General features: G+C 52.4%; 1 protein-coding gene across 3 annotated transcripts in view; it reads left to right on the forward strand.

The window, feature by feature from the left end:
* The window catches only part of LETM1 (leucine zipper and EF-hand containing transmembrane protein 1), a 36,878-nt gene extending 19,924 nt beyond the window's left edge, over positions 1-16,954 (forward strand). The window contains exons 7-14 of one of the 3 annotated variants that reach the window (XM_072804351.1): positions 3,725-3,844; positions 5,695-5,826; positions 6,101-6,247; positions 6,819-6,950; positions 10,496-10,630; positions 11,798-11,988; positions 12,974-13,112; positions 14,068-15,681. In XM_072804351.1, coding sequence (XP_072660452.1) covers positions 3,725-3,844; positions 5,695-5,826; positions 6,101-6,247; positions 6,819-6,950; positions 10,496-10,630; positions 11,798-11,988; positions 12,974-13,112; positions 14,068-14,217 — 1,146 coding nt within the window. In that variant the 3' untranslated portion in view covers positions 14,218-15,681. Of the gene's footprint in view, positions 1-3,724; positions 3,845-5,694; positions 5,827-6,100; positions 6,248-6,815; positions 6,951-10,495; positions 10,631-11,797; positions 11,989-12,973; positions 13,113-14,067 lie in introns of all 3 variants that reach the window. The other 2 variants (XM_072804343.1, XM_072804362.1) reach the window with 2 other exon arrangements.
* Positions 16,955-18,236: the final 1,282 nt, after the last annotated feature.

Below are 18,236 nucleotides of genomic sequence, written 5' to 3' on the forward strand. Positions count from 1 at the left end.
CCCTGGTGGTGCAGCTGTTTAGCGCCGCCTGCAGCCCAGGGTGTGATTCTGGCAACCCGGGGTCGGGTCTTAACATCGGGCTCCCTGCATGGAGCCTGCTTCTCCCTCTGCCTGTGCCTCTGCCTCTCTTTCTCTCTCTGTATGTGTCTCATGAATAAATAAATCTTTTTAAATAAATAAATAGATAGATAGATAGAACCGAAGGCTCTCAAAGTGAATAAGAAAAGTCAGAAGTGGAGACAACAGAGAAGTGAAAACTAGACAACAATTGTAAAACAGCCGTCATATAGCTACATGGAAACATAGTCTTAGCAGAGGAAAATCAGAAAGTTCAAATGGAAATTTATTTTATTTATTTAGTTAGTTAATTTTATTTATTTATTCATGAGAGACACACAGAGAGAGAGAGAGGCAGAGACACAGGCAGAGGGAGAAGCAAGTTCCATGCAGGGAGCCTGATGCAGCACTCGATCCCCGGGTCTCCCGGATCATACCCTGGGCTGAAGGTGGTGCTAAACCGCTGAACCACCGGGGCTGCCCTATTTTATTTATTTAAAGATTTTATTTATTTACTCTTGAGAGCCACAGAGAGAGAGAGAGAGAGAGAGGCAGAGACACAGGCAAAGGGAGAAGCAGGATCCATGCAGGGAGCCCAATGCGGGACCTGATCCCGGGACTCCAGGATCACGCCTGGGCCAAAGGCAGGTGTAAACCACTGAGCCACCCAGGGATCCCAAGATTTTAATTTAATAGAGATTTTATTTATTTTAGAGAAAGCAAGAGCATGAGTGAGCAGAGAGGGGGAGGGAAAATAATCTAAAGCAGACTCTGTACTGAGCAACAGAGCCCAGTGTTGGGCTTGATCCCACGACCATGAGATCAAAACCTGAGCTAAAACCAGGAGTTGGATGCTTAACTGATTGAGCCACCCAGGTGCCTCCCAAATTGAAATTTGGAAGTGAAAAATAAAATCGAGTAGAAAGCTAGGAGCACCTGAGTGGCTTAGTGAGTGAAGCATCTGCCCTTGGCTCAGGTCATGATCCCAGAGTCCCAGGATCAAGTCCCACATCAGGCTCCCTGCTCAGTGAAGAGTCTGCTTCTCCATCTGCTACTCCCTCTGCTTGTGTGCATGCGCTCTCTCAAGTAAAAATCTTTTTAAAAGTGTGAAAAGCTCAATGGATGATCTCTATAGCGAAGGGAACAGAAGAGACAGGGTCAGTGAGCTTTTAAGATAAAACCATGAAAATCAGCCATCTGAATGCCTGAGAAAATAGTTTAAAAAAACTGAGCAGGGCTTCAGCCACCTGTGGGACTAGAGCAAAACATCTAACGTACTTGTCAGAGTTGTGGAAAGAGGAGGGAGGGCAGAGCTGGGAAAGTGCTGGAAGAAATAACAGCTGAACACTTAGCGCGTTTTAGAAGCTGAGTGAAGCTCAGATAGAATCAACCCAAAGAAATCCGCAAGAAGACACATCATCATCAAACACTAAAGACAGGTAATTTTGACAGCAGTGCATGCGCCCAGCGTCCAGCCCACAGGGAAGATGACACAAAGGACAATGAGCTGCTCATCAGAAGTTGTTGAGGCCAGAAGGAAGTGGCAAAATATTTTTCATGTGCTGAAAAAAATCTTATGACCAGTGAAAATAGTCTGTAAGAAAGAAGGGAATCAAGACATTCTCAGAAGAAGGAAAACTAAGAGACATGCCACCAGCAGATCTGCCCTCAAAGACCCTCCTAAAGGAGGGTCTCTAATCGGAAAGGACATGGTCAACCTTTGAACAATGTGGGGGTTAGGGACATTGGATCCCACTAATTTTTTTATACATAAGCGATGTTACAGTACAGAAATTGTTTACAACTACAGTAATGTGTTACAAAATAAATTATATAGAAGGCAGCAAAGGTACATTGTGAAGGTGTATAAAACAGTGTGACATTTACAGTCACACCTTTTATATGATCCTTGGCTCTATAGTGTTTGAAGTTACCTTCTCAGGAAGAGAAACAAAATGCCCAGGATTGGATTTGACTCCATTAAAAACACAAGTGGAGGGAGTGTTCTGGCTCTGTATCCCTCAGTGGTAGGCAGGAAGGGGGCACAGCCAGGCCCTCCATGTATGACTGTTGACTCCCAAAAAATCTAATTGCTCATAGCCCGCTGTTAACCAGAAGCCTTGCTGATGACATAAACAGTTCATTAATACCTGCTTTGTGTATGATATGTATCATATGTTGTATTCTTAAAGTAAGCTAGAGAAAAGAAAATGTTATTAAAATCTTAAGGAAAAGACATTTCCAGTGCTGTCCTATGTCGAGAAAAAGCTAAGCATGAGTGGACCTGCATGGTTTAAGCCGTTGTTGTTCACAGGGCAGCTATAATAGGAGGAACCCTAGAACACAAAGAAAAAAAAAATTTTTTTTTTTAACAAAACATTTTGAATGTGGTAAGCAAAATATAGGAAATCCAATAGACTGTTCTTCTTGTATGCCTTATAAATTAAGTATGGTTGAAGTAGTGATAGTGCTGTGCGGTGTGGCTCCCCAGGAAGGAGACGCTGAGATAAGTGTGCCTTAAGTGGGCAATGGGGGCTGAGGCTCCTACCCTTTGCAATATCCCAAACTGGGAAAACCCAGCTCCTTCAAACCAGGATGTTCTAGGGTGTGGTGCAACTCAATAACAGAAGGAGAATCTACCACTCACAGGCACAGCTGGCTGTCTGCACAGGTCTTCAGGGAATCCCCAGAAGCTGTATGCTCTGTGATCCCAGTCATGTGACATGCCTCACATACAAAATTATAGAAATGGGATGCCTGGGTGGCTCAGCGGTTGAGCATCTGCCTTCGGCTCGGGTCGTGATCCCATGGTCCCAGAATTGAGTCCCACGTTGGGCTCTCTGCATGGAGCCTGCTTCTCCCTCTGTTTCTCTGCCTCTGTGTCTCTTATAAATAAAATCTTTTTTAAAAAATTTCATAAATGAAGAACAGATTGGTGGTCGCCAGGGGTTCAGGAGGTGGGAGTGTGTCTATAAGAGGGCAGCATTAGGTCCTTGTAGGGACAGAATGGTCTCCTGCCACAGTGCTGACTATGACTTTGTAAGCAATTGAGCATTGCCATTGGGAGAAAACCCATTGGTTATGTTTGCACATTGATCTGCAGTCCTCAGAATGGAAAGCTTCATTCAGAAGAGGGGAGTCATGGTGCAGTCTCCCTCACAGGGTCATTGTAAGGCTGTGTGGGGCCAACTGACGTGGCAGGTGCACCCTTGCAAAGTGTTCTTGACACTCTGTCCTCTATCACTAGGACTCTGGTTTGCTTTTCTCACTTGGATCACAGTGACCTCGGGCTGCGGAGGAGGGGAGGGGGCCTTTGGCTGAGGCAGGAGACCTGCTGTCCTGTGGATGCTGGAGGGCCATGGGGTGCAGGAAGGAAAACGGGTGACCATGAGGAGGAGGAGGACTGAGCAGTGCCTGGGCAGAGGTGGGCTGCTTTGCTTCTCAGCTGCTTTAGTCCTGGCCGCTATGCTTCCCCAAGGTCCCCACTCTGTCACATGGTTCTGGTCACAGCAGACACACAGCTTAGTGGTGGTGCTTCATCCTGTGCTTGGGAAGGCAGAGTAGGAAAGTGTCCTACGATTAGACACTTGTTCCCAGGCACATTAACGTAAATACCATTACTCTGTATTGACCTTGCCTCATGTGGCTAGTTGACTCTCTTTTACAGTTGATTGCTGAGGAAGGGGTGGACAGCCTGAATGTCAAGGAATTGCAGTCAGCATGTCGGGCACGAGGCATGCGGGCCCTTGGCGTCACGGAGGATCGTCTGAGGGACCAACTGAAGCAGGTGTGTGGGGGAAGGGCTTCCCCTTCTGTCGGACTTGCATAGATGGGCTTGTTGTGGAAGGACTTTTCTGAAGCTCCAGTGGCCGCCAGGCCTGGTGAGGTGCCTCTTCTTTGGCCTTGGGCTCCAACCTGGCTGGGGCCTGGACCAGGGTCTGTGGTAACCTGGTTAGTCGTGTCCTGACACGCCCCCTGCATTCACAGCTGTAGTCTTTTTCACCTGCTCTCAGTGGATATTAACACTTTCACTGCCGCCTTCTGGTCCCGTGTGGACAGATGGGGACTAGGTTAACTTCCCTTAAAATTCCAGTCTGTCTCGTAACTGACACCAAGGACCTTTGGGTAAATAGGACCCAGGCCAGCCCAACGGCCATCCTGAGGGCCAGTCTCCACTGCATCTCACTTTCTTCAGTGGCCCAGAGGGTCCTTGGTCAGAGTCCAAAGGCCAGGTCTGCAGCTGGCATCATCTTGAGTAGGTTAGATGTTGGAGCAGCCACATTCACAGCAATTCAGCCATCACACTGGAAGACATGAGGCTTTCCTGTGCCAGCCGGCCCCCCTCCAACTTGACCCACAAGGCCAACTCCCTCCTTGGTGGTTGTCCTCTACATGTAGACAAAAATGTGTTACCACCTGCTTCTCTTTTAAAACAAATGGTTGTTTAGTATGTGATCCCCCGGGTGGAACCTCCTCTGTAGGGTGAATGTCCCTGTGTCCCCCCTGAGTGTGCCTAGGATTGTTCCCAGCACCCCCCCCCCTTTTTTTTTTAAAGATTTTATTTATTCATGAGAGACAGAGAGAGGCAGAGACATAGGCAGAGGGAGAAGCAGACTTCTCACAGGGATCCCAATGTGGGACTCAATCCCGAAACTCCAGGATCACGCCCTGAGCTGAAAGCAGATGCTCAACCACTGAGCCACCCAGGCATCCCAGTTCCCAGCCTTCTTTGAGCACACCTGGGACATGTGTGAATGTGGGACACTGTTGGAAATCAGAGTGTGTGGGTTTCTTCCTTGTCAGTTTGAACATTGTCTTTGTGTCACTAAAATACCCCTCAAATTGGGGGTCCCTGGGTGGCTCAGCGGTTTAGCGCCTGCCTTTGGCTCAGGGCATGATCCTGGAGTCCCAGGATTGAGTCCTGCATCGGGCTCCCTACAAGGAGCCTGCTTCTCCCTCTGCCTGTGTCTCTGCCCCTCCCCCCCATGTCTATCGTGAATAAATAAATAAAATCTTTTTAAAAAATACCCCTCAAATACCACTGGGTCCTTTGTAGGCATGCGGGGGAGCCCGCAGATGCCACCCTTGTGGGTTTTGTGCCACTTGTAAGTGAAGAGCTTCAAGGGACACCTGGGTGTTACAGTCAGTTGAGCATCCCACTCTTGATTTCTGCTCAGGTCATGATCTCAGTCGTGAGATCGAGCCCCTTGTCAGGCTCCACACTCAGCGGGGAGTCTGCTTCTCTCCTTCTCCCTCTGTCCCCCTCACTCCCAAAGTAAAATAAAATAAAAAATGTGTAAGTGAAGAGTTTCATTACCGGAGAGTTTGGTCATCTTGCTAAGTGCTTTCTGAGCCCAGCAGCCATGTTACAGGTGCTCATTCGTGATCCTGAAGCATCTTGTGTTTGGTCAACCATGGTGGGCATCGGGTCAGAAGTGGCAGCGGTAGGTAGGCCTTGTAGAAATTGAGAACTCTTGTTTTGGGGAGGACTCCATTCAGTGACCTAGTGCGCCCACCTACTCAAGTCCCCCTTTCCCCATCAGACAGAACAGAGAGGAAAGTTCTAGGGTCCAGGTTCCAAGACCGGCAGATGGGATGGCTAGCAGGAGAGTCTGTGTCTTCCACTCCCAATTGCAGTGGCTGGAGTTGCACCTGCATCAGGAGATCCCAACGTCGCTGCTCATCCTGTCCCGAGCCATGTACCTCCCAGACACCCTCTCACCTGCCGACCAGCTCAAGTCCACGCTGCAGACACTCCCAGAGATCGTGGTATGTGCTGCCAGGAGACCCCTTGTGCAGCTGGCTCTGGAAGCAGCCCTCTCACCCCCCACTTGGCTCTCGGCTGCCTGGCGGCGCTGGCAACAGTCAGGGCCCAGCAATGTTTCTGTTCCCCTTGGAAGCCCTGATGGCTGTCCCACGGGGTGGTGTAGGTGGGCTGGGGGTGCCGCATGGGTCTCTCTTGCTGTGGCTGAACCTGCCGTGCCTCGGCGAGCACTTGGGCCGCAGGCACCTCCCGCCCCTCACAGGTGTCCCCTCTCTGAAGGCAAAGGAAGCACAGGTGAAAGTGGCTGAAGTGGAAGGGGAGCAGGTGGACAACAAGGCAAAGCTGGAGGCCACGCTGCAGGAGGAGGCGGCCATTCAGCAGGAACACCGGGAGAAGGAGCTGCAGAGGCTCTCTGAGGCGGCAGTGGTAAGCAGGGTGCCGCAGTGGAGCAGGTGCCACATGGGGGCTGTCTGCTCAGGCTCTTCCAGAACCTGTGGAATGCATCTAGGTCTCTGTGGCCCATCTTCTTTTGTCTTGGAATGGTGGGGGGCACAGTGGGGGAAGGGACGCTCGGGGCAGAGGGCTGTGGCTCTGAAGTAGGGGGCTGCACTCTGGGTGATGTGTGCTGGTCCCTTGGCCTGGACTGTGGGTATCCTCGAGGTGTGAGCTCTAGACGTGGGGCAGCTTCGCACAGTTGTCAGGGGAGGCCTAGAGATGGAATTAGGTGCCGGTACCGTCTCGGAGGGGGCCACAGTTGACCTGGGGCGCGCTGGCATGCAGCTGCGTGAGTTGTGTAAATGTGCCTCATGGAGTCCTGCAGGGATGCTTCCCAGAAGGTGCGTCTCCCATGGCCAGCTAGCAGGCTCCGACAAACCTCCAGCAGCACGAGGCAGGCTTGTCAAGAGCATGCCCGCCATCCATGCCGCTGTGGCCACTCCAGGATGGATGCCAGGGTGACAGGTGATGCTGAGGCAGCAATGGCCTTGCATTTCAGAAGGAGGTGGAGCCAGACGTGGTGGCAGAAGCTGCCCCCGGGAGGTCTGTGGCCAAGCTGCAGCCAGAAGTGCCTGAGGTGACCCTGCCGTCAGAGGCCCTGCAGGACACTGCCCCCGTCCTGGAAGGCTTGAAGGTAACTGTGCACGCACGCCAGAGCAGAGGCTGTCAAAGCCTCACAGGAGAGTGAAGAGGGGGCTGGCTGGCGGGGGGGGGGGGGGGGGGGGTTCCTGCAGTGCTTTGGCCTGGCTTAGGCTGAGGAGGGTGAGGCTGCAGCGGGGAGATGTTCTGGAGAGACGTGGTGTGGTGTGGTGTGAGAAGAGCCAGGTGCACCCCATACCTGAGCAACTGGCATGCTGAGGCACCCGTTGCTTGGCCCACAGCCCTCTGTACCTGTAATGGCAGGGCATCCCCGCCTGAAGGCAGGTATTTCAGGTCCCTTACTGGCTAGGCTGGACATTGTGGAGGAGGGAAGCTACTGTGCACATACCTACACACACACACACACACACACACACACACACACTCTCTCTCTCTCTCTCTCTCTCTCTCTCTCTCTCTCTCTCGCCACAGGCCCACTTTTGTCACCTGCCCTGGTACTCCCACCCCGATGTGCTGTGCACCTAGCAGTACTCATCTCTGGGTGGCCTCACTGTCCTGGTTGTAGCCTGCTCCCCCACATGGGATACCTTCCATCTTGAACTCCTGGGTATTGGGTACAGGAAGACTCTAGGCAGATGGCAGCGTCAGCTTGGCAGCTGGAGCAGGAGAAACCCCGGGATGGCGGATTCATGGTGGGGGGGTTTCAGCTGAGGTCGGAAGAGGGTGGCCTCTGTGTCAGAGGAGAGACAAGGCTGTGGGGGCAATTGCTCATGAGAGGAGGGTTGCATCCAGGGGAGGGTGGGCTTTGTGAGGGGTGTTGAGGGGCTGGATGGGTGAGGCCTAAAAACCCGACTCCCACAGGTAGGGTGAGGCAGTCCATGACCTTGTGGGAGCCAGTGTAGAGTGGAGGTGGAAGGAGAAACTCCCCTGCGGGTATCTCAGGGTGGACCTGCAAGGGGCGGCAGGAAGGACCCCGCTGGAGCAGGCAGCAAGGAGAGCTGGGTCTCTGGGGAGATCTGGACCGTTGGCACAAGAAGACCAGGGCTGGCACGTTGGAGCTGGTGCCTGAGATAGTCCATGAGGCTCAGAGGCCGTGTGTTTAGGCGCAGGACAGTGGATGGGACAAGCCTGTAGAGGAGGCCAGGGCCATCCTGAGACATGGCCTCAGAGACAGATGGAAACAAACCTGTGGTGGCATTGGGCTGTGGAGGAGACCTGGAGGAAGAGGGGCCATGCTCGCTCAAAGGGTGACCCAGGGAAGGGTCAGGCCCAAGGTATCAGGGTCATTTTTGAGGCAGTGCAGATCTAAGACATGGGCAGAGATGGAGCCTGACTGGGCCCATGGAGTGCAGCTCAGGGAGAAGCAGCGCCTGTCATCCAGTAGGGCTGGTGCACAGTCGGCTGTCTTTGTGGAAACAGATGCATCCCATTTCTAGCGAATAAAGGCCTAGATATGAAGGGACTGTAGGACTGTCAGGAGAACTAAGGATTGCCGAGGATTTCTTAGCAGGAAGCCCAGACCTTCACAGAACTCTCAGTGACAGGCGTGTGTCCCTGGAAAGATACGTAAGGACAGGAAGGACGAGTGCCTTTGGCCCCATCGGCGGTGCGACCTCACAGGTTCATGCTGCCCATTTGCCGTGGGGGCAAGAAACCTGAATAGCTCTGCCCCTGTGAGGAGAGCAGTCTGGTAGCTCTTGTAGGAGAAAGCCCAGGCCCATGTGACTTCATGGGTGAAGCTCCTGGTGAGTCCTGACATGTAAGGAAGAGATCCTTGCAGAGCTATGCAGACTGTCTCCAGGAAGTCCGAGCAGGGGGAAAGTGTCCGAGCTCATTCTGAGATGGGCATTAGCTGATAGCAGTACCAGGTCCACGGGAGAGGAAGGGAACACAAGTGTAAAAATTTCTTAACAAACTTATAGCTGCAAAAAAACAACAGAAAAGCAAAAACAAAAACAAACAAAAAAAAAAACTTATAGCTGGGCAGCCCAGGTGGCTCAGTAGTTTAGCGCCACCTTCGGCCCAGGGCGTGATCCTAGAGACCTGGGATCGAGTCCCACATTGGGCTCCCTGCATGGAGCCTGCTTCTCCCTCTGCCTGTGTCTCTCCCCTCCGCCCCCCCCCCCCCCCCCCGGTCTCTCATGAATAAATAAATATTAAAAAAAAAAAAAACTTGTAGCAAATCAGATGTAGCTACTCTGTAAGAAAGAGTAATCTGTCATGATCTGGGGCTTGTCCAGAGGATACAAAACAACAGTTAATGTAATGAGTGTATGAACAGAGTGAAGAGAAAAATCACATGTGATCATCTCAATAAATGCAGAAAAAGCGTTTCACGGAATCCAGCATCTGTTCCTGATAAAAAAAAAAAATTCTTGGTGAGCCAGTAGAGGAAAATGTTTTCAACCTGATGAAGAGCATCTGTAGAAACAGCTGCAGCTAGCTGGGTCCCTGATGGCAGGGTGCTGGCGCACGCGTCCACTCCCACTGCTTCTGTTCAGCATTGTGCGGAGGTTCTGGCCAGGGTTAGGAAGGAAAAGAATAAAGCCACACAGTTGGAAGGAAGGAGTGAAACTGCCTCTTCACAGAGGATGTGAGCAGCTAAAAATTAGCTGTGCTGCTCTGTACCAGTAATGAGCAATCAAATTGAAATTTCAAAAGTATATCGTTTACAGTCCCCTGAAGTGAGCCACTTAGGGACACATTTGAAAGTAGCCATGAAGAACTGTGCAGTGAATGTTATCGTGTTGTTGAGGGTAATTCACTCAAATGGATTTCCTGCACTCGTGGGTGCAGGGGGTCCTCACTGATGAGATAGGAATTCTGCAACTGAGCCGTAGATTCAAAATCATCAAAATCCCAGCAGGCTTTTTTGTTGAAATTGGCAGACTTATTCTAAAATGTATATGGAGGCGCACCTGGGGCCCTTATTTAAGTGTCTGCCTTCAGCTCAGGCCATGATCTCAGGGTCCTGGAATTGAGCTCCGCATCAAGCTTTTTGCTCAGGGCGTAGTCTCCTCCTCCCTCTGAGCTCTCTCTCTCTCTCTTTTTCTCAATAAGTAAAATCTTTTAAAAAATAAGTTAATAAAATGTATATGGAAATTCAGAGGAGCTAAAATAGCTGGTGGTGGATGAGCAAATTTGGTCTGTGCTCTGGATGGGATGCCATTAAGCACCTAGGGGCACGAGACAATGCAGATGGGTCTCTGAGTAAGAGGCCAGACGATGCCCTTTGTGCATGAGCTCGCAGTCTGGGGTGTGATTGTGTGACCTGCTGGAAGGCAGCTCCAAGATGGTGGCCTGGGGATAGAAATGGTTGGGGCAGCTGACAGGTCTCTATCAGGTGTGATGATTTCACAAATTCATGTGTGTATCCAACATACAGCATGAGTGCACTTGGCATGCGGGGTGCTGCAGGGGCGAGGGTGGGGACTGTGCACATGTCTGCAGGCCTCTGCCAGGCATGGTAGGAGCAGACGGTGTGGACAGAAGATGCGCCAAGTCCGGGGGTGAGGGAGTCAGTGATGGTTTCCCTCCAGCTGGGTGTCCTTTGGGGGTGCTCATGTGTCTTCTTTGCAGGAAGAGGAAATAACAAAAGAGGAGATTGACATACTGAGCAACGCCTGCTCGAAGCTGAAGGAGCAGAAGTCGTCCCTGACGAAGGAGAAGGAGGAGCTGGAGCTACTCAAGGAGGACGTGCAGGACTACAGCGAGGTGGGCCCTTTGCTCCGGGTGGGGTATGCACCCTGGCAGTGTGTGGACCTGCGAAGGTGCCAGACAGATAGTCTGGCCGCTTCATAAATAAACTCTTCTTATTCATGTTTCCCCAGAAGACACTTCTTTCTTATACCTAGCTCTTTTTTTTTTTTTTTTTAAGAAAATATGTATTTTTAAAATATTATTTCTGAATCTGATTGAAAAGAGTTGTTTCGGGGCACTCATTGGCTCAATGGGAGCGTGTGACTTGATCTCGGGGCTGTGAACTCAAGCCCCACCTGGGCTTTGGACCCTGCTTTATAAAAGAACTATGTTTTCACAGATCCATTAGGAAAATTTGTCTAGGTTTGAGATTGGAAATATAATTAGCCATTTTTATAGCAACCCTATTGCTGTGGTGGGTTTTCTGTTGGAAATTAGGAGTTCACCAGAAAGCCTGAGCACCCTTTCCCTGTCTCCAGCCCCACCAACCATTCCTCCTTGTGATGCTTGCTCATGGGGACAGTCAAGACTTGGGATTTAAGAAATCACTTTCTCTTCCTTGATTCTTTCATTCATATCTTTCTTTTTTTAACAAATATGAAGAAAGTTGAGGTTCAGATTGATGCCATTTCCTTTACTATAAGAATAATATTTGAGTGCAAAAATAAGAGCAAATAGGGGTTCCCTGGATGGCTCAGTGGTTTAGCGCTGCCTTCGCCCTTGGGCGTGATCCTGGAGTCCAGGGATCGAGTCCCACATATCAGACTTCCTGCATGGGGCCTGCTTCTCCCTCTGCCTGTGTCACTGCCTCTCCCTCTCTCTCTCTCTCTCTCTCTCTCTCTGTGTGTCTCATGAATAAATAAAATCTTTTTTTTTTTTTAAGATTTTATTTTATTTATTTATTCATGAGAGATACAGAGAGAGAGAGGCAGCGACACAGGCAGAGGAAGAAGCAGGCTCCATGCCTGGAGTCCGATGCGGGACTCGATCCCGGGACTCCAAGATTGCGCCCTGGGCCAAAGGCAGGAGCCAATCCACTGAGCCACTCAGGGATCCCCAATAAATAAAATCTTAAAAAAAATTTTTTTTGAGGGATACAGATAGGATTTTGCAGCTCTGTGACTGGGGTGAGTGGGTTCTCCATTTTTAAGACATTGTCTTAAAACCAAATAATTTCATTAGGACTTGCAAGAGATCAAGAAGGAACTTTCAAAGACTGGCGAAGAGATCTATGTGGAGGAGTCTAAAGCCAGCAAGAGGCTGACGAAGAGGGTGCAGCAGATGATCGGGCAGATAGATAGCCTGCTCTCACAGCTGGAGATGGACCAGAAGGCCGGCAAGTTGGGCCCTGCCGCCGAGAGCCCACCTGTGGGGTGAGTGTGGCATGGAGGTCAGGCACAGGGAGGCTCTCAGACTTATTAACCTTGTGGTGCATTTCTCAGCTATGATGCCCATCCCCTGCCCTTTGAGCCAGCAGTTCTGGGCAGAAGCCCAGCCACACCTCAGTCTCCACTTGTGGGTAACCATTTTACTGAAGTAGCTCTCGGAATCATCTCATCACACACACGTACACATACACACATGGACACACATACACACTTTGGCCACTGTTAGGACCACAGCCCTGGCTTGGCTGGTCCGTCTCCCCCCCCCCCCCCCCCCGCCCCGGCCACCAGGGGCCACACACCTCTCCAGGCTGCCATCACCTTTCCAGAATGTACATAGGATTGGAAGCTCCCCTGGAGACCCCTGGGCCCTCCTCTCCCTCTTTCTGAATGCCCTACACACAGGCACAGAGTGGCGCTCATGACGACCCTCACCCTGGTCGCTGTGTGAGTAGTGGTCAGGCTGGTGAAACAGCCCTGCCAGGTGGTAGCAGCTGGCACCGGTGCTCCTGTGGGCTGGGCACTTTGCTTTTAGCTCCCACGTCTCCAAGGGGGCAGGTAGGCTGGTCCTCAGGTTCTGAGGCCATCACCCCCAGACGTGGTCCATGTCGCTTCCTGAGTTGACCTGCTATGCTTTGTGTGCCTGCCTGCCTTCACTGGTCAGAAGGCAGCACAGCCATACTCGGACCCTCCTACCTGGGCCCCAGCACAGACTGGCCTGAGGAGCGCTGCCCAGTACCCATGGGACTCTGTCCTCAGCAGCAGTGGAGAGGCCAGGCTGGCCCAGGGACAGCACACATGAGTGAAGGCTTTTGGTTCTGCGTCTGAGTTGGTTGGGCATTTCCACAGGCAGGGAGGGGCAAGGGAGCTCTGGAAGAAGAGGTTGTGTGGGTCCAACCCATAGGAGGCCTGGTGAGGCTTTGGTGGTGCCACATACAGGCTGTGTCGTCTCCCCCCCCCGCCCCCCCCCCAGAGACAATGTCATCAGCATCAATGAGCTCATCAGTGCCATGAAGCAAATCAAGCACATTCCAGAAAACAAGCTCATGAGTTTGGCCTCAGCTCTGGATGAAAACAAGGACGGCAAGATCAACATTGATGACCTCGTCAAGGTGAGTTGGTGGGACTGGGTTGGGGCTGTACAGACCAGCTGAGGGCTCACTCTGGGGAGGGCACTGTCCACACGTGGCCCTGTCTCTGTCCTCACACTAAACCCTTGGCTTATTTTTCACATGAAATGAAGAAAAGCCTAGTTAATGTCCACCAAGAGCAGCCCATCTGCTTGAGGCGTCCAGTGGGCCACGGTGCAGTCTGGGAAGTGTGGTAGCAGCAGTGCCCCTGGGGCACCAGACCTCAGAGGATGGTGGCATCAGACCGTCCCCAGAGCCAGACTTCAGCAGGGGTCGCCCAATTCCTGGGGTGGGGGTGGGGGTGGGATGCAAGATGGGGGAACACTCAGGTACCTGGTGTTGGGCAGCCCAAGAGACTTGGAATGGGCTTCCACTTTCATAAGGGGATCTGAGGAGAGCACCCCTTCACAGTGTCTAAATGGCTCCCAGTGTGTCCAGATAGTGATTTTTTTCACACATTTACCGAGTATAGCTGTTGACTGATTATAGTCCGCTTGTAAGACCAAGGCATCATCAGGTGCATGTGCTGGACACCATCGCTTTGCCAGCAGCCGGGGCTGGGAGGCCTGAGCCCACGTCAGCCGCCCCTTCCTTGGGGCCTGATCCGTGGTGTGGATGGCAGTTGGGAGGCCTGTGCCCTGCATGCCCGTATCCTTAGCCCTTGGCAGAGCTGTGACCCTCATCCCCATGTCTGCTCTCTGAGCCCCTCTCCCTCATAGCTCTTCACCTGGCCTGGGGCTTTGGGAGCCCGTGGGCCTCCTAAGGTCTGGTGGTGTCTGATGCTGGAGCACCCGAGTGGCTCTTCTCTGGGATGACGGAGATATGCTCTGACTCCGCTGTGTGCCCTGCGGGGAAAGTGCTGCAAGGGTCCAGGCCATCCCTGAACCCCTGTCCCTTTTTTTTTTTTCTTTCGCCTGTCCCTTTCTTGTGTGCGTAGGTGATTGAGCTGGTGGACAAGGAAGATGTCCACATCTCCACCAGCCAGGTGGCTGAGATCGTGGCCCTGCTGGAAAAGGAAGAGAAGGTGGAGGAGAAGGAGAAGGCGAAGGAGAAGGCGGAGAAGGAGGCTGCCGAAGTAAAGAATTAGGGACCCCTACAGCGCCGGCTGCCGGCCCTGCTGTGATAGTGATGGCTGTGACGTGATTCTTAGTGACAGATCTAATATTTTGTCTGGAATAAATCAGAAACTTCCATAATCAAGTAATTTTTAATTTTCATCATTCCATGAAGATTGATTCAGTCTGGAATCCCTGAACCCTTCCCGGGAATCATGTTTGGATTCACACAGTGGCCCCAGCCTTGGTGGTCATGTGGGCAGCCCACCATCGGCCGCACACAGGCCTCCTGGCTCCAGAGTGAGCCTGGCTAGACCCCCTGCATGGGCTTCACTCTGCTGGTGCCTGTCCCCGGAGGAGAAAGGACCAGCCTTGTGGACTCCCTGTGCCCATGGAGCCTGAGGTGTGCAGATGGGGATTAGCGACACACAGCCCTGCTCGGCTCTGGAGAAGATGTGCCCGTCAGCCAGTGGACGCAACTCCTGACCATCACCATACATGGCACTGCTTCACACTCATTTGCAAAGGTGTCTCTAATGGCCTCTGGAAATCTACAGCTCTCTGACAGGAACATGGTGCCTTGTGCAAGTCCCCTGTTGTGCGTGTCAGCTCTTACTTGGTTTAACCTTTTATTTTACCTTAACGCTTTAACCAGTTAACTAGTACAGAATTTCCACACATGACAGCCTGTCTGACCTAGAATAGCTGATGTGATTGAGGCTGAGAAAGATAGTAATGAAGAACTTGGAGATTAAGCCTTTCCATTCAACTAATTTATCATGCTCTTGTGGTTTTTAGAAAGTTTCCCACCTTGAGGCATCAGCACCTCATCACCCGTGTGGGTGTTGGGCCCCGGGATGGTCGGGGCGCTCAGCACACATAACCGTGCCCCAGGGTAGCTGTGCAGTGTTGGGGTCTCCATGTGACTCCCAGCTCCTCTGGAACCAGCAGGCTGGTGTCTGCTCCTGGGCCTGCGGCGGGACGTCCTGAGGGGCTTCCAGAAAGGCACTCCCCTGGCTTTGGAAGTGTCAGGCTTGCCTGGCACATGCTGGGGTGGAGCAAGATAGCCTCAGAGGGCTTGGCCTCTAGCCGCCTTGGCACCTGGCAGCTCGGATATTTGGTGCTCTGTGGGGGCAGGCAGGGCTATGCCCTGGGGTCTCAGCTGTGTTGGACTCATCCTTCTGAGGCCAGGTCCGTTAATGGGTAGAACGTTCTCTTGGGGGAATGCAGGCATAGGAGTTGAAAGACATGGGAACAAGAGTGGCCAGGTTAGCCGGGAGCAGAGGACGAGGTCCCAGAAAGGATGGCTTCTAAATTACTTGAAACTTTTTACTCAGCCATTAAAGAGGAAACTTGACGAAATAGGAATAAGATTATGTATTCTCAAATGTAAACCTTTGTAAAGTATCAGTTGGGTTCTAAAGGGTTTTTATTTCGATTATTTGAGAAAGATATATATTCTAGATGCTTAATTAAAATATTTATGAATTACCTTATACTATTTTAGTAGCCTGGTGTTGAGCCATAGGAAGTATATGTGTGTATTTTGGGTTGCCCGTGCACCCCGAGGATGGCGGTTGTCTTTCTGGTGAGCAGTGCTTAGGGGCCCTGTCAGCTGTGCCCAACTCCCGTCTTCACCGTTGCCGCCTTGGCTGGGTGCCCTGGCCATCTCCACGACGCGGTCACTGCCACAGCCCGGCGCCCCCTGCTCTGGAACACCACCTCCTCCCCCAGCCCCCCACCCCCAGCTTGTCCACATCATCTGGGAGAGACTCTCACCTGCATGTAGGCCGGAGGTGTTTGCCAGGGTGGCCGTGGCCTGCTGCAAGTGCCCTCCTCAGTGTGGTGTGGCCTTTTACTGTCCTTGGCTATTTCTTGAAGCTGAAGCTCATGTCCGGGGGTGGGCACCACAAACAGTGGACCTGGAAATCAGAGTTCTGTGCAATAAGGTTTCTGAGGCGGTTGTGTCTTGACCACCTATGTTGTGTGGCTGCACTTACGGCCTTTCCGCAGTTCAGGAGGAGAAGCCTGTGGTGTGGACGCCTGCATGGAAAGGAAGCCAATTCCTAGCACATGCTTCATCCTTCACCTCACCTGAGCACCCATGTCGTCAGTTGGGATTCCGGAAATTGGCATGTGGCTTCTGGAGCCCTTTTGGAATATTGAAATCTAGACTTTTTTTTTTTTAATGAAGGGCACTTTGTAATTTTTGAGAATAAGCTGCAGGCAGTGGTTCTCCCAGTGGGGCCCTGGGCTGGCAGGGCAGGAACCCATGGATGTCCTGAGACCAGCTCTGTCTCTGGGACATCCTGTGGTCCCAGGGCTGGCTCCACCTGAGAACCACTTCCTCCCTGGCTGTGTATAAACATCTTTCTTTTTTCTTTCTTTTCTTTTTTTTAGAAATAGTGTTTTTATTAAAATGCCAAATTAATATTCCTATAATAGCTCCTGAACCATGTGATGCCTCAGAAGTCAAGGTGGTAACTGTCAGAATTGCTGGAGCGTCTGCCATTGCTTTGAGGTCTGCTTCTACCTTTGCAGCAGAAGGGTGGACCGTGGACTGTGGGTGTGGGGGTGTCACTGTGAGGCCAGCTTCCACATGGACATGGGCCTTCCAGAGCTCAAGCCCTGGCCTCAGGTGCCCCCTGGCTCTGTGACATGGGCCCTTACGTCCCGTCAGACTGTGCATCTAGACCCATCTCTGTGCCAGTGGCTGGATGCTTAGTTCAGTGTATGAAGGCTGAATAAAGCACTGTCTCGATGACCTGTCCACTGTGTGGTGGTTGCTTTGTGCAGACTGGTGAAGGAGGCTTTTGCCTGACCATGCTTTCCCCCTTAACCCCAGTCCTCAGTGGACGCCTTGGGACCAGGGTGGGCAGGACTAGGATCCTGGCTGAGTTCTGATCCAGCCCAGTTCTGTTCTCAAAGACCCTGAGGACTCCTGGGGCTGGGGATACTGCTGCCCGAGGGCTGTGCACTCTGCTGAAGGGGTCCTGGGTGATGTGGGGGCTCTCTGACTATGCCGCAGCCTGGACAGGGCTCACAGAGCCTCAGGGGAGTGTGGGCAGCAGAACCATCCTCCCAGTTTCCCTCTGGCAGACAGATCACCCCACCTGAGCCCAGGACCTCCACCCTGTCTCAAGTGGCCTCACCCCTTCACTGGTGCCAGGCTGCATGGCAGGCTATGTGGGATCCTTCCACCTTTGCGAGTCCTGACACGCCCTGTCCAAGGGCCACTGTCACCAGCATCCCATCTCTTCCTGAGGCCAGCCTTGGCCACTGTCCCCTCTGCCCCATAGGTCCTGAGAGCTGAGACACGGCTCTGGAACCACGTGGGAGAGGTTATTGCTATGGGTACATGCGTGGGGTGGGGGGGCGCTGCTGGGCCCCAGCCCTTGCCTTTCCCTGGCCTGGGCCCTGGGTCAGTGGCTTCCATAAGCCTGTAAGGCAGCAGGGCTCTGGAGAGGCTGATAGGGCAGAGAGGAGTGGGGGGGAGTGGCAGCAGGGGCTGTTTAAGGAGGTGGCTCTGCAGTCCAGGGGAAGGTGCTCCTGATCAGAACAAGGATGGAACCCCGAGAATTGGTTGTCAGCAGAGATCCAGGCCCCTATGGTGATACTCAGACTTGTCTGCCCCAGCACATGCAAATGACCACACCAGTTTCTGACTGAAAGCAGCTCATTAGAAGGAAAGACGAAGATGCTCCCCTGTCATCCCAGGAGGGTCCATCCATGGAATGTCCTCAGCGGCAATTCCAGCTTGTGGACCCCCAGAAACGCTGGAATCCACCTGTGCTGCTTGGGAGTCCCCGTCACCATTCCCTGGGGGCTGGGGGTCGTGGAGGCAGGGAGCTGGGTGTGAGGGCTGTGGGCATATGCCCCTCGTGCCCACCCAGCGAAGTCTGGTGACCCGTCAGGAGCACCAGCATCTCCAGAAAGCAAAGCCTTCCAGAAGACACAGCTACACCCCCAGAAAGCTCTGGGAAGAGGAGAGAAAGGCAGGTCTGGGCAAAGGAGAGACAGATGAGGTCTCCATTTAAAACAGCGCAAGGGT

The sequence above is a fragment of the Canis lupus genome, chromosome 2 (assembly GCF_048164855.1).
Source record: "Canis lupus baileyi chromosome 2, mCanLup2.hap1, whole genome shotgun sequence".
Classification (NCBI taxonomy): Eukaryota; Metazoa; Chordata; class Mammalia; order Carnivora; family Canidae; genus Canis; species Canis lupus.